This window comes from Macrosteles quadrilineatus, unplaced genomic scaffold (genome assembly GCF_028750875.1).
Source record: "Macrosteles quadrilineatus isolate MER2022 unplaced genomic scaffold, UCM_ALF_1.0 Scaffold_3__2_contigs__length_128488019, whole genome shotgun sequence".
NCBI lineage: Eukaryota > Metazoa > Arthropoda > Insecta > Hemiptera > Cicadellidae > Macrosteles > Macrosteles quadrilineatus.
The window spans coordinates 27,806,642-27,822,973 of NW_026542596.1; the positions used below are offsets into that span (position 1 = coordinate 27,806,642).

At 33.8% G+C, this 16,332-nt stretch overlaps 1 protein-coding gene across 4 annotated transcripts in view; it reads right to left on the reverse strand.

Moving 5' to 3' along the window:
• Positions 1-1,158: 1,158 nt before the first annotated feature.
• Positions 1,159-16,332, reverse strand: part of LOC128988345 (ATP-dependent 6-phosphofructokinase) — a 44,696-nt gene continuing 29,522 nt past the window's right edge. For 2 of the 4 annotated variants that reach the window (XM_054409550.1, XM_054409549.1), the window contains exons 9-19: positions 15,954-16,041; positions 15,292-15,306; positions 12,339-12,359; positions 11,708-11,854; positions 9,982-10,140; positions 8,434-8,586; positions 7,031-7,130; positions 6,731-6,857; positions 6,379-6,476; positions 5,589-5,811; positions 1,159-3,785 (exon numbers count right to left, since the gene is read on the reverse strand). In XM_054409550.1, the coding sequence (XP_054265525.1) occupies positions 3,647-3,785; positions 5,589-5,811; positions 6,379-6,476; positions 6,731-6,857; positions 7,031-7,130; positions 8,434-8,586; positions 9,982-10,140; positions 11,708-11,854; positions 12,339-12,359; positions 15,292-15,306; positions 15,954-16,041 (1,270 nt within the window). In that variant the 3' untranslated portion in view covers positions 1,159-3,646. The remainder of the gene's footprint in view (positions 3,786-5,588; positions 5,812-6,378; positions 6,477-6,730; positions 6,858-7,030; positions 7,131-8,433; positions 8,587-9,981; positions 10,141-11,707; positions 11,855-12,338; positions 12,360-15,291; positions 15,307-15,953; positions 16,042-16,332) is intronic. The other 2 variants (XM_054409552.1, XM_054409551.1) reach the window with 1 other exon arrangement.

Below are 16,332 nucleotides of genomic sequence, written 5' to 3' on the forward strand. Positions count from 1 at the left end.
AACTAAAAAAATTGTAAATTTAAAATTCCCATGTTATTCTTATGGAGAATATTGTAAAATGTTGTAGTTTGCTTGTTTATGGATATATTTTGATCAAACTTGGCCAATTTATTTATTTTATAGTAAGCTATCAATATTTTACTAAAAACACACTACTTTATTAGTTTCCTTGTAGCAGCAAACCTAGGTACTCGTTAAACCTAATGTTATTTAAATAGATCAATTGAAAATCAATTCGGCCAAATGGAAATTCGCTTAGACGGCAGGTTTGCTGCGGCGGGGGTATTTTTGTGTACAGGCCAACTCCATGGATGTAGAGTGCTGTCACTGTTAGAAGCTTAAGGGATTTAAATGCTTCCCTGCAGCTGTCTAAGGGCTCAAGGTCGAAGAGTGCCCTTATGGCCTTTTTCTGGAGCACCAGGACTTTGTTGAGGTTTGATTCTGATGTTCCTCCCCAAGATATTAAGCCATACCTTATATGTGATTCTGTTACAGCATAGTATACTGTCTTAGCTGTTTCCAGGCCTCCTATCCACTTCATCCTCTTTATTACACAGACCCCAGATGCAAGTTTCTTGGTCAGCTTGTGAATGTGGTCGTTCCAGGAGAGGTCTTTGTCAATTGTCATTGTCAGGCCCAGCAGTTTTGAGTTTTTTTCAGGATTTTTTTGGATTTGTTCATGTCTTCGGCTAAAATTTAGCTGGGTTGTTTTTTATGGATTAATGACCAGGTCATTTTGGAAGCAGTACTGCAGTGCTTAAAGGATAAGATGTTGGAGTGTAATTCTCCTGGTAAGTCATGCATAAATAGAAGAGTTGTGTCATCGGCGTACATTATTGTTTCACAATTGTCATTCCTAATGAAATCTGGAAAATCATTGGTGAAAAGGATGAATAAAAATGAGCCCATGACCGAGCCCTGGGTCACTCTTCATAATGTAAAACAGCTGTTATTATGAGACTAGTGCAAATACCACGAATTTTAGAGCCTAAAAATATTTTAGTAGTGATTCAAAAATTCAAAAAAATATAAACTAAAAGTAAAGCCCTAAAAGTAAAGGTTTAAAAGTATGCACACTGAGTTAAGTGCATGTTATTAGTTAAATTAAATTAATGAGTTAACACCCAAGAATGAAATTGTTAGGAATGAAAACAAACATAAAAATAATTTTTTTTATAATGAACAATTATAGAAAACAGTACATAAAAAAGGTGAATAATTATAACTAACAAATTACAACTATTAACAAGCATAAATTATTCAAGCCATCAGGTTTGTAGCAATAATCTATTTCATAACAAAATTGAAAATTTTAACATACCTAGATTTATTTTTATTTACTGGTATGAAAGCATATTTTCATTATTCCTTGAGTAATCCAGGGATAAAGTAATGTATAGGGATTCATAATTAATAACATATATATATATTACCATATTACATTACATGACTTCCATGTCTAAAACAAAAACATAAAAAGCTGCTAAATTGCTATAGTTCATAATCTAGACATTATTTTGAACAGCCTTATATAAAAATATGCAACTATTACAACTTCTCTTAAGCTGCATTTACAGGAGGCCAGAGGAGTTGCTTGAGGCAGGTAACCTGCCGGCTAACTGGCTTGGGTGATGGATTTATTTTATTTTACTAATCTAGTTTGAATAATTGCTATTTTGGACTGATGAAAAAATTTATGAACCATTGTAATAAAAAAATTACAAGCCTAGTTTCAAACTAAGACCTCTTGTTCTATTTGATGTGTTCAAAGTTATTGTTTACAACAATTTGTTTATTGTCTCGGATATAAAATATAACAAAACTTCCTGAGAACAAACAGGTTTCGCTATAAAACCTATGCTAGAGCAGTTGTGTGCATTCAATATCTTAAAACTTGATTTGATATACATCTTTACTGGGCAGGCCTGAATTTATTGTTTACAAAAATGCATCTTTTCAGATAAACTTTATAGTAATTTTGACAAAAATAATTACCTGAGTACAGAAATGGTTATTGAAAACTGTAAATAATATTTCTTGAATCCATTTAAAAAACTTATATCACAAAAATAATGTATTGAATTCTTAATGTCCATATGATTTACATCAGATCTGTCTTAAATTAACAATATTTTCACCACACCTATCTTCTTTTGACTATCAATCTGCATTATTATTGTGGTGAATAATGGTAATAGGGTATAGTGTGGTGAAAAATAGCGTTCGTACCACAGACCGAAATGGTTTTGTAGCTTAACTAGCTTTTCACATTCTAACACTATCCCATTGATGTAAAACCAAAACCACTGGTACGTTTTCAACCAATACTGTAGAGAAATTGTATATGAAAATAAATTGTTTTAGAACACAAAAGTGGTGTGACATATTGTACTATAGCAGCAAATATATTACTTTTTAGAACCATGACTAGTTGAGTCTTAAAACTGATACAGTTTTTGTTTACTAACAATAATTCATAATACTTAAAACCATGAATATAACAAAATAGTCCCCTAAATATTTCCTTACATTAAAAAGTAAAATATGTTACCTTTGGTAAGTTGCCCACTAATTAGTAGGGTTTGTTGAAACTATAGTATGGCACGGTATGACAGTAAATGGATACAGGCAAACTAATGTATCTGTAGAGAAGTAAATTGTAACTTGACTGCATCTTTAGCTTTTGAATAACATCGAAATCACACTAGTTACCACACTAATCACACTAGTAAATTACACTAGCAGTCATCAAGAATTGTGAATGTCTCATTTGGTGATGTGTTATGTGGATTCAAGGACTCGCATCTAGTTTTAGATCCTTGATAGTGTTACAGTAGCCCCTTGATAACAAGGTTCTCTTGGGGTTTATGAAACAAAACTTGTTATCGAAGTTGACTTCTTATCGATGTTTGCAATAACATGTGATTAATGATCAAATAAATTCTATGCCATTTGAAAATAACACTTTTTAACAAGGGTGACCTGTTATTGAGGTTCTACTGTATTATTTACTTTGCTAGGAATTAATTGCATTACGTGCATTTGGTACGTATCAAAAGGAAAAGCTCTTGAAACAACATTAGATATCATAAATAATCACATTATAGTTAAAAATCGCTCCAAACCAGCCACTTCTGTTGATGAATGACAGTAACACTATGCATGTCAATGAAATGTTAGAAATGTTAATAAATTGTTGTTGACGTACCATAATTTTGCTCTAATGCTCTGAATATTAATTAACTACAATGTTTTTATGAATAAAACATTTCCACTTTAACTTTGACAATAAATAAATAAACTACAACAAATAAAACAAAAACCCTTAAAATTGTTAAAGAGCCACTGGCCTGAATTTGAGAAATCGTCAATACATCACACCCAAGATTTGCCATGTCTTCAATGAATCTGAATAATCTCCATGTACAAAATTTAAAAATAAATTTACAAGTCAACTTATACATAACAGACAAAAATTATGTGCAGTTTTCAAATTCAACCAAACCTTTTTCAATGAATAGGAACTTACCCTCGTAAACGTCGATTTAATTCTGATCACTAAATAAAAACCTTGCTGCGACACACGCCGTGCTAGTGTCAAGCTAACTTATTGCAAGATAGACATGTAATGCATGTTTATACTAGTTTAGACCACGAGAGAGTCATGACTGCCCTCCTCCACAGTCATGTACATCCCTTCTTCCTCATAGGCAGAGTCGTGCTTGGCGAGGATCCTGAGCAACGGCCGTAGCTTCAGCCACCACTGGTGCTTGGGGATGCGCTGCCTGCGACACAGAGAAACATCAGACACTGACACAGCACAGCATAGAGTAAGAACCAAGTCAAAGGGATCAAGGAAAACTAATAGTCCATTATAAGTGTCACTTGAACAGGCAATTAAAAAATCACAGTTTTTGGGAATTTTCGGGGATGCCACCAAGTAATTTTCAGGGATAATTAATGTGTAATCAATCAGTAAATTATGCACCATTTATTTTGTAGTGGCAAATATGGAGAGATTTATTTTGTTGGTAAAATAACGAACACAACACAACTCTTAGCTACCCTTTTTAACCACAATAATCATGCTCAAACTCTCAAAATATAACCGTTGCACAAATCAGCATACAAATATGTCCTCATCAGATGATTAACCATATTAAAAATGTAAACATTTACAATACGTTAAGAAAGTAGGGGATATATTATAAAATTCTGTAAGTTATAAAAGATTTCAGGGACCCAACTGTATTGGGGACTTTTCCAGGATATCAGGGATATCCAGATGAACACCTTTTTACAAAAGAAATCATCTGCTAGAATCACAAACTATTTTTAACTATTTTTTAACTAGCTATTTTTTAAACGATACTAATAATCCGGCACTGCCAAAGTCTTGGAAATGTCAGGTTCGCATGTATTTACTCGATAAAGTTTCCTGTTACTTTAAACTTCAATTCTAAAACAGTCAGGTTGGTCTCCATTGAGTTATGTGATATGTACAAAATTGAGCAAGATTTTTTACTAAGTAAAGTAGGTACTGTTCTATATATATATAAAATAATAGCAGAGTACCCGTCCTTCGAACGGGGTTGGCATATAAGTATAAAATGCTTATTACAGTTATTGGAGAGGACACGGTTAAAGAAAATTTGGTTCTTTTAATTTACGTTTAATTAATTGGGAATGTCATCACACAAAATTTCAGCCCAATCCGACCAGTGTTTTTCGCGTTTACTTGTCACAAACATACATACATCCAAACTTTCTCATTTATAATATTAGTAGGATATATGTCTGAAAATTAGCCAACCGAGCTAGTTTACGATAGAAAGTTGACGCTCCCACCAAGTATATATCACATTCCGTAATTATATTTCTGTGGTCTCAGTCGTAAAGAGCTATTGAATTCCATAGCCAGTTTAATGAACATAGAAAATGAGCGTAAGTGGTGTAGGGAGTTGAAACGTGGTCGTAAACATATGCAGAATGTTTTCCTTTTCCATAATGTAGGCTAACTGCTTTCATTCATCAGTCTCGTTTTAAGCAGTGACTAAAGTTAGGGGAATTTTGAATGCAGATTGGAGAGTGACAGATTGATGAGCTTATAGGGGGAATCTCTTTGAGGCTATCAATGCCTATGATGAGTCCTGGAGGTCTTAATTTCCCAATCAACATGCAACGTTTCCTCAAATTCAATCACTGTCTCGATGGAACACCCGCTGCTGGCCCTGTAGTGTAAATATGTACAGCCTTCTACTCCCTAAGCCAGTTATGACCATTTTCTATGTATAAACAAACACTTTTCTGCATATACATTAATTGTCAAATGCAGTTCATACATGAGGGAGCGTCCACTTTCCCTGACGATTGTTATTGTTTTGACTACTATGACATCTCGTCTGTGGTTAATCGCTCCATAGGGGTGGAAACAGGCCAGAATAGTAGTGGATGAAGTAAAGAACATGTCTTCAGCCTCAGATTGCCTAGAACTATATCTTGTGTAACTATCCCTTTATGTTTATAATAAGTCATATTCTTAAGAACACAATGGTACAACCTCTCACAATTCATATAAAGTTTCTTACTCAAAGTTAGTCTCCTTCTTCAGGTCCAATAGTGGTGTGAACCTGTACTGCCGCCGCACCACTCCCATCATGACAGCTGTGTCAGGGGTATCTGCAAACACTGATCCGTCCTCCCTCGTGTACTTCTTCAGCTGTTCTATCATCCACTCTACAGTCTTGGCAGCCTGCTTAGTGCCCATGTTGCGGTCAAACGGAGTTGGAGAGCCTCCCTGTTGCATGTGGCCTGTAAAACTTGATCTGTTTTGTAAGGGAGTTAAAGATTGTTTTGTTTAAAACAACATTAGTAGTAGTAGTGTATTAAAATAGATTAAAGACAATCTCTTATAGATTTATTTTTTTATTTATTCCCCATACACTTGAATTTATTATCCTTATAGATCAGTTAAGGATAATGTCAAGGTTAGTTCTAATCGGTCCATGTCAGTTCATTCAGTTTATTGTTTGTTTTATGTCCCTTGGTGGTTAAATTACATGTTTAATTTTTGAACAATTTTAACTTAAACCAAATAATACAATATGTTAAACAATTGCTTGACCCTTGGGAACGTAACCAAGCATTGTAAAGATAATCAAAACATCTACTGTAAATAAAAGAGAAATGTACAGTCAACATCAGAACACTGTAAAGTCAAAGTGTGAAAATAATTATTCTCTTTAGCGTTTACTTACCATTGCAAATAATAACATTTGCATGAATATGAATAGATCAATAGACCAAAAGTGTTGTTGATTCAAGCTACATTTTTGTTAGTAAATTCATGGTGGTAAATGTATAAACTGCATATCTTACCCAACACGTTCATTCTGGCACTAAAAAGTCCTTTTCCTTCTTCTGAGTACAGTCTATAGATGAAGTCTGTGTTGTAGTTATCATTACATTTTTCATTCCTGAATAAGAACAAATAGTTAGGCTCTCCTATAAGCTGTAAATTACAACATAGTTAAAAATGTTTTCACTTCTTCATTGGTTGTATACAATTTATACAATGTTTTTATTTCTCAATAAATTGATTTGTTTTGTTAAGTTATAAGTGTAACAACTGGTAGTTGTATATTATTGGAGAATTGTTGAATTTTGAAGCATTAAAATAAAATAGTAGAAAATACGCTTAGTCATGGACTACAGAACTGTAAGTACATACCTTAGGATTAGACCTCTTTGCACCCCTTCTGCCATTTTTGAAGCCATGTGATAGACATCTTGTTGCAAGTCTTTTATTGAAAACTTCTCTTCGTAAATGTAAGCAGCATCTGCCCCACCTGCTAGTCCTAAAATAAAAATTTAAAAAATGTAACAACCTTGCACTGGAGTTAAAATAAATAAAAATAAACAAATGTGCAATTTAAATTTGGGTAAAGTATATTACAAAAAAAAAACAAAGATTTCTTTAATTTCACACAATTTAACACATTTTCAGATTTAGTTATTACAAGAAACTAACCTGCTACGGTAGCCAGATAACCGCAGTAACCACCCATTGTCTCAATGACAAACACTCGACGCTTAGTGCCTTGTGCAGACTGGCGGATGCGATCACAAATCTAAAAAAGAATTTTACGCTGTAAAATTTTCTATTCTATTTAGTCTATATATACTTACTTACTGCTGTGGCCACTGGTACCCCAAATGGTAGTTGGCCTCCCCAACACACTGCCTCCACACCTCTCTGCATCTTGCATCCTCCCAGTTTTCTAATGTTCTTTTCAACTTGGTCCCACCATCTCATTTTCGGTCTACCAAGGGGTCTTCTTCCTTCTGGGTTGTTCTCTTAATACTTTCTTTGGTAACGAGTTGTCTTCTTTTATTATGTCATGCCCATCTCATCCTTCTACTCCGTACCTCAGCGACAATATCCAGATCTTTAAATAATTCTCTCTGTGTTCCCAATTATGTTTTAGTCTCCAGTGTACATCTTCAAAAGTCGGCCCGTACACTCTTCTCAATATTTTGTTTTCAAATACTATAATTGTTGTTATACATAAGGTCTGCTACTATAAAGTCTAAAGTCTATATATAAGGCTAGGAAAACTTCAAGTTTTTTTAGAGGTTAGTGAAATGTTTATATACAAAATATAAGCTTTTTGCAGGCTTTTAAGTACAGTTCAAAATCTAAAAATAAAATCATCAATTGTTACATTGTTGTTTTGTTTCTATTCTAAAACGTAAAGAATATTACAAAAAATAGTTTTAAAAATGTTTGGAACCAGAATGCAAACAGTAGACCAACATAGTTTACGGCATAAACACAAAAAGAAGGTCTTGTGTTTATTTCAACTTTGGTTCTAACAATTTTATATTTTGCTGCTATAGTTCTACAGCAATAGCAAAACTACAAAAATCATCTCATATATTCCACCATAGACAAAAAGAATTAAATATAGACCGTCAGCTGTGCAGCGGTTACCCTAGGTTCTGGCGCACACCACTGGGAGCGCCATGTAGTTACGGCATACGCACTACGTAACTACACGGCACTTCCAGCAGTCTGCGCCAGAACCTATGGTGACCACAGCACGGCTCACAGTCTATATTTAATTCTTTTTGTCTATGATTCCACACAACTGACTCCCTCATATTTGAGTTACATCAAACATTTTTGTTCCTTCTTCTAAGTAAAGAAGTGAAAAAGTATTAATGAATTTATATTGCTTGAATTACAGCATAGCGCTCCATTTTATGTAAACACCTGGTTCAACAGGTGTCACAAAATATTTTAGGGTGGCCATATTATAGAAAATTTGTATTAAAAGACCAATTTGGTACAAACTAAGCTTTAGAATATAACAAACATAGTTTAAACCTGTGAATGAGAAAAATAAAAACAAAATAATTAGTCAGGCTCACCTCAGTAATCTCATTAAGGGCAGTGTCACAACCTAAGGAGAACTCTGTGCCAGGAACGTTATTGCTGATAGTGGAGGGGATGACAACAATGGGGATGCAGAATTCCGGAAAGTTACTACGGTTCTCAGTGAATTGCAGACCAGCTTGGTAAGCCTGGAAACAAACTCAAGTTTATAATTTTGCCAGAAAAAGCCTTATCGAGAATCAGTTCTATATATTTGTTATCAAACCTTATAAAATTATGGTGCTGGTAAGTTTACATGTTTATTGTGGGATTAGTGAATATTAATACTTTGGAAATAGGGGCAAACATGAAGTTTAGCAAAATTGACTGCAGCCCTTTACATTGTAACAGAGGTGTTTTAAATTCCATCCATTATTTATTGGTGAACTGGTTGACTTTTTTTTATTGATTATATGGATTAGCTGAGTGGTTTTCATACTCGCCTACTATTCAGATGGTTGCCGATTTGATCCTGAGTAACGTCAACAACTTTTGTTGGCTTGAAATTATACCTAGCTACGTATCCTTGATAATTGGGCTTAGTGGCTTAGTACATGCTTTTGTCCTTTGAACTCCTCTGCCATTTCTTAACCAATTTTGAGCATTTACATCTCATTGGAAATAGCAAGTTGCGTAGATTTGCAAACTGATTTTGTTTAAGTCCCTTGGGTTCTGCTTCAGTGGCTTTTAAAGTTCTTATGTTATTCTTATGTAGAACATATTTGTTAACATTATGATCAGCTGGATAATTTAATTGCTGTTTAAGTTGCAATTCAAGAAAACACGTGCTAAAAATATTACATTTTAGTAATTTTACTGACTTGGTTGAAATGAAATATTTAGTATACAGTACAAGAATTTCGGTTTGTGTACATGTCGGCGGTTTGTTTACATGTACAACTATCCACAGTACTATCCTGATGATTAGACAAATTCTTTAATTACTAGGCAAAAATGTGGTTCGGATCCCACTACAAACTATAGGTCCCTTAGTTGCCATTGGCTATATGGGCTATTAATTAACAGCTGTGTCTAAGGAACATGTCGGCCTTAGTCACTAACAAGAACAAGACTACAAGATCGTGCCACTCATCCTACACTCATCATTCACTAATATTTGGGTTAAAATAATCACATGTCCCAATCTTAAATAATTGATATAATAATTGAAAAAACTGTTTCAGACGTCTGGAGCCCATTGTCAGGTGTAACAAAAACAACGACAGATCTCACCAAATTGGAAGTAGGCCTATGACCTAATGTTGTTGTTACTCCAGACAATTGGCTCCAAAAGTCTGAAACTATACTAGTGTACTACTAACAGAAGATCACTTGACGGAGCAAGGTGACGTTTATTTATTTTATTTATTTATTAAAAATTTTTATTTTATTTATTTATTTATTATATAACATACGTAAACCATTTAGCTTACAAAAAGCTGATTCAACACATCTTTCATGACCAAAAATTCATATAAGTAGATTTGGCTGAGCAAGAAGAACTACCCTTTAGCCAAAATACATTTTCCTTTGTTTAAGCTCACCTCAAATCCTCCAATGATGAGGAGAGCCTGTATCTTGAACTCCTTGAGTCTGGCAGCTATTTGAGGCATACGTCCGCCGGGGAGGGTTCTCTTGGTGCCTAACATAGCTCCGCCCTGACCTACCCATCCTGTCACGTCTGACCACTTCATCACTTGTACCTGCACAGTGGCAAATATATTATACATCAGGTAAAAAAATAGCATAAAAAACATACGTAAATTTAAATTACCTTAAGAGATATGTTGTTGGATGTGTTTAGATGTATGGCACCACATTGGAAAACCTGTGGTGATTTTTCTTAGACATAAGTCATATGTCAAAACCGAATCTCAAATCTCAAAACAATGAAAAAGTTTGCGGGGATTCTATTAGCAAGTTTTGATATTCAAGTTGAAACAAGTAATTTATGTTCTGAACTGCAACAGGTGTAATGAAAAATTTCTAATATAACAACAACGTAAGTACAATTCGGTTTTATATCAATATTTCAAAACATATTTACCACTAAACAATAGAATTGATCTCATATTAGCGGATTTCCTTATAGGGAAGTTTATAACTGTAGGTAATACGGTAAAACCTAGACCCGGGACGAATATATTTTTATTTTGATGTCTCTACAGGCATAAAACACTATTCGTTCAAATTTTATAAATAGATTTATATATATACGTCCGTGAATTCCATAGCTTGAGTAATTTGCGTGTGTGTCATGAATTTGCGGACCAGCATGATAACAGGGTTTTATGTGGTAAAAATTGGTTTTTCTTATTTTTTTACCCTCAAATCATAAAATTTCCCAATTTTTCTTTTTGTAATTTTAAAGAGCTTAAAAATACAAATGATTTAGTATGCTAAAGTGTTTTTTACGGTTATTGGTTACCGAGAAAATTGGAAATTTGGAAATTAAAAATTCCCATGTTATTCTAATGGAGAATAAGTGAACGGTTGTAGTTTGCTTGTTTATGGATGTATTTTTGATCAAACTTGGAATATTTATTTATTTTATACTAAACTATTTACATTCCAATAAATACCACTCTTTATTACTCTCCCTGTAGTAGCAAGCATAAGTACTTGTTAAACCTAATGTTATTTAAATAGATTCAATTGAAAATCCAATGAGGCAAATGGAAATTGGCTTAGTCTGCAGGTTTGCTGCGGCAGGGGTATTATTATGTCAGTCTCTTATTTATTTTAGTGTTTATTGTTTATCGTAAAAGTTGTATTTTTAGGTTTTAGGTTAATGTCAATGTCATGAGTCCCATTTCTTTAAGTTTAGTCACAATAAACGTTTTAACTGTATTTTTGTAACCTCAACCAGTTAAGATTCGGGACTCGATTTTTTTTAGTTTTTGAGATAAGAAATTTCTGATTTTGACAATCACTATTTGACATTAAAGTTATTCACTTGGTAGCACGTATTTACGTTTTAAACCATTTTTATAACAAGAAAAAAGTTAGAAAATAATGTATAGACATGCTACTAGTTCTGCAACTTGAAGAAAGGCATGGAATTTGAAATTTCCAGTAAAAAAAATAAATAATTCTGTACTCTTTAAAAACATATATTAGGACCACATATCAGTATTCTATTATTTGGCATTTCATTGTGTTTCCATTAGCCCCTGGTCTTTAATTTTCTCAGGTAAGCTAGCTGAACTCGAACCCTTAACAAAATAACCCCTTGTAAATAAATAAGAATTTGGTGACTGAATTTCATACATTTCCAGCGATCAAGCCCTCAACACCATCGTGTATGCCGTAGACAGTGTCGCCCCGGTAGATACAGTTCCTGACAAACGAACGTACGGCTGCATTCATTCCACAGGCAGGAGCTCCAATGTGCATAACCGCCAAGGTGTAGCCTTCCTGTAGCAGAAAACAGAAGGTTGATAATTAAAGAATATAATCTCAATTAAAACCAAACCAACTATTTCATTCACAAAGGAGAATTTATCCAAGACAATCCTGCAATAGTAAAAACAAATAGATAACGAATTCAAACTATGGTAATATTGGCCCTAACAATGGAAAAGGAAATAAATAAGTCAAGCAGTAAATAACTAGCATACATTTATTGAAACTATGGCGAATGAAATGACAATGAATGAATTTTTGAATTGTGCAATCTGACGAAGGGGATGAAGTATCATAAATGAGATGATAATGAAAATAATGAATGGTAACCAATTACTGGGTAGTAGTTCAAACCCATTCGACCAAGATACAAATTACTGATGAAACAATCACTTTGGGATAAACTTGACTAACAACAATTTTATGTATTTAATGCATGAATGAAGAAAAATCTACTTGTTTCACGACATAAACTGCAGGCACTGCATTTACTCACCATGCCCCACAAAGTGTCTTGCTAGTGGACAAAAAAAGAGTGACCAAACGTGTATCTGGGAAATACAGCTTCTTTCAAAATTTTGTGAATAGAATTGTATTATGTTAATTCGGTACTGGTTAAGTGTATTATAACATGACGTAATTGTCAACAACTTTTACATAGCTTGTAAATTTACTAATTATTTTCTTTTGGTACTGTCGTGAAATTATTGGATTTTTTGCACTGAATGCTGTACTTTCAAGCCGTTTTCCTCACTGTATTCATTTACAGAGAAAATGTATAATTTATTGGCAGTTACCTTAAGAGTAATCCATGGATCTTAAAGTTGTTACCGAATTCCTCGCTTAATAACAATTCAAATTCTCAAGTTGGTTTTTTTTATACTGTAACCTATTTTTTTTTTTTATAGTTGTTATAAAGTTGGGCTGTAGGCACTCGTCCCAAGCCGTAATCCTCTTAAATCACCGTCGGTTGACCTGATAGTTCTAGTTTGGCTCAAAGAAGGGTGAGAAAGAATGATTGCTGGCAATGGGAGTGAGGGGGAAAAGGTTGGGGAGGGAGAGAGAGAGATGGCGCTAAGGGTGGAAGAGTGCACAGGTCCCTTTCCGATCTGCTCCTGTACTTTGAGAAAACGATGTCGAAGGTCCAGTGCTAAGTGACGGAAATGCCGTCTTCCCCCCATCACTCTGGAGTATGTATGAAATGGTTTTTGAGAGCCAGGATAAAACAAACAACATTTCCGAGGCATGCAATCGCCTATTCAAGGAATTTGTCGGCAAGCAGAACCCATCTTTTTGGAGTGCCCTTCATGTTGCAACAACTAACAATGTATTATTTCCTTTTCAGCTATATCAATCAAATCACATATCAGCAACACTATACAGAGTTACTTGATTGGATTTACACTAAAATATCTCATTAAAAATATCCCAAAATTATTCCCTATTTAAATAGCATTAGCTTAACAAGTACTCAGGTTTGTTGCAACAGGGAGGGTTTAAAAGTGTTTTATTGTAAAATGTTAATAAAGTACAATAGACCCTCTCTAATCCGGCACTGCATCACTCCGGCACTCCAGTAATCCGGCGTCTTTTGACGGGTAAGATCTTCTGTGATCGAAGTAAAATTCTTATTATATCCTGCGGCCGTGTAGACATCAACATCCACTCCCGCGGTCACGAAAACGGCATCATCGTCTCTCGCGATAGCAGCTAAATCATGAACATCTATGAGCTTAAAAAAACAAATAATATAGTATAATGAAGCGTTATTGGAAAAAAATCACAGTTACGGAGAAAATTCCAAAAACTGTATATTTAAAATTCCCATGTTAGTCTTATGGAGAATAAGTAAACTGTTGTAGTTTGCTTGTTTATGAACAAACTTTGATCAAATTTGGAAATTTCTTACTAAGCTATTAACATAAAAAGAACACCTTCTTACCCTCCCTGTTGCAGAAAACCTAAGTACTCGTTAAACTAATTCTATTTAAATAGGGAATAAATGTGATATTTTTAATGAGACATTTTAGTGAAAATCCAATCAGGAAAACGGAAATTCGCTTAGTCTGCAGGTTTGCTGCGGCGGAGGTATTTTAGTGTTTACAACAGAAATTTGGCTTCCCACCAGTTTTCGGTAAAGATCAAAGGGTGTTTCTGTACTTCTACGCTGTTTACAACACTTCCCTGCTACGCCCGCACCGACCCAACACCACGTGACTATTTTGAGAGGGACTGACCTCGTGTTCTCGGGAAAAGTAATTAAATTGTTTCCAACAAAATCAAAGAAATATGCACTATCTGTTGTTAACTTTTGTGTTTTGTTTTAGAAACAAGTGTTACCAACAATAAGTTCCAAACATTTTGTTCCTAACTCCGACTCCGATGTAAACGACACTTTAGTCTCCAACAACTCAGTCTAGACTTTCCAAACAAAATATAGGCAGCTATCAATGACCAAATAAAGTACAAATTCAAATTGTTTACTCTAGGTACATAGGATAGTAGGTTCAAGAAATTTTGCAACTGATTTTGATAAATTATTTTTGTTGTATTTCCGGATAATATTGCCATTCAATAAAAAAAATTTAAGTTTACAGTTAACTTGACAACAAATAAAGATATTGATGTATTTATGGGCAGATATTTATATTTTATGAAGGCAAAAACTTAATCCTCAAAAGAGTCGGATAACAATAACAGTTAAAAAGATAAAAAGGCAATAATTTTATATACTGCAATAATTATTACAAACTTCTAAATATTAGTCCTTTGACGTGATGGTTGATCTTTTCGTTAATTTATAAAGGCCTCATATAGATACACGTCACGTTGGACGTCTTGTTGGATTTCCCATAAGTCTTGTCGTATAGAGGCAAATTAAATTACAAAAAATACCAATAGAGTAACTTTAAAGGCAATTGTGTTATATCCATATAAGTTTTGGTTTTGACCTTCAAGAGCGGAAAAAGACTTTTTTTTTGTAATAGTTACGAAAGCTTAAGACACATAAAGTATCATAATTATTGTAAATAGGTTAGCGAGAATGAAGGAAATATAATAGAACAATTAGTTTCCGTTGCTGGCCACTATTCCTGGATACAATTTTTGTTAGTCTAACCGAAGCCCATTCAAGTGACCCATATGTGAACAGGTTAGATGTGATATTACACCCCAGGCTTTCTAAGAAAGGGGCGTGTGCACTCTTCCCCTCTTCAAGACGCCATCTCTCCTCTCCCTCCCCTACCTTTCCCCCTTTCATACCCCTCCTCCAGCGACCCATAGACCATAAATCAGGGGATCAGTTTAACTTGAGAGTTAGTTACTAATAACTAATAACATTTACTTCATGATGACAGAAAACTGAATAATCAACTGAAGTTTGAAGTTTTATTACGTCTTAAGAGCATGTTTTTATTGAATAATTAAACAACAATAATAAGAACCCTTACCTTGGTGAGTGTATGCTGCCAACGAAAGCAAACCAGAAATGAATTGTTAGAGTACAAAGTGAAAGCTTATTTCTACGATTTTTCTAAGGAAAAGCACACGACAACCAACGACATTAACAATATATTTGTTGGATTTATCAGAAAAATAAAATACAGAGTTAAATAATGACATAAAATAATTGCTGAAAAGTAATAGCCTACCTCAAACATAATTTAAATGAGAAAAATGTTAGTCAAAAACCACTGCTAGGTATAGGCCTAATTGTTTTGAATAATTTCCGCTTGACTATAATGTTTTATTGATAACTTTTTCAATTCTTTTAGTTATAATATTCATCCCCTTCTTACTTTTGTGTAGCAAAACCTATATATATTTTCTATCAAAAAACGAATAAACAATGTTAAACCATTGTTAAATATTATATAAAGAAATCATTATTAAGTTTTTATGCAATTTCTAGATTAACGTATTAGAGACAATTAATCACATGTATATTAAATCTAGATTTAAATTTATTATAAACCTATCAATTAAGAATTTGTTTAAATATACTGTGGTTAATACTACCTTTATCCTACCCTGTAATCCTAACTTTTACACCATACCATCTACCTATCCTTTATTAATAAAGCGTGAATAAAAGGTAGCATAAAAAACATACCAATCCCTTTCCAGACTCATCAAAAGCAGATTTTGGAGGTTTTAATCTTGTCAACATCTTGTATGTTTCCAAGTTTCGGGCAAAACTCCTGAAAATTAAAATACCAATAACACATAGTAGCTAACTTAAAAGAATGCAGAAAAAGGAGGATAGCAGCTAGCTTACCTTGAAAGTGTAGGTAGGCCATAGAACATGTAGAAAATACACTGGACACACAACATTTCGTCCCCTGAGGGACTTTGTCTTAAAGTGTAGAAAAAGAGTTTACAAATTAATTTAGGTAATTTGTAAACTCTTTCTCTACACTTGACAAAGTCCCTCAGGGGATGAAATATTGTGTACACAGTGTATTTTCTACATATTTTCTACGCTACATGTT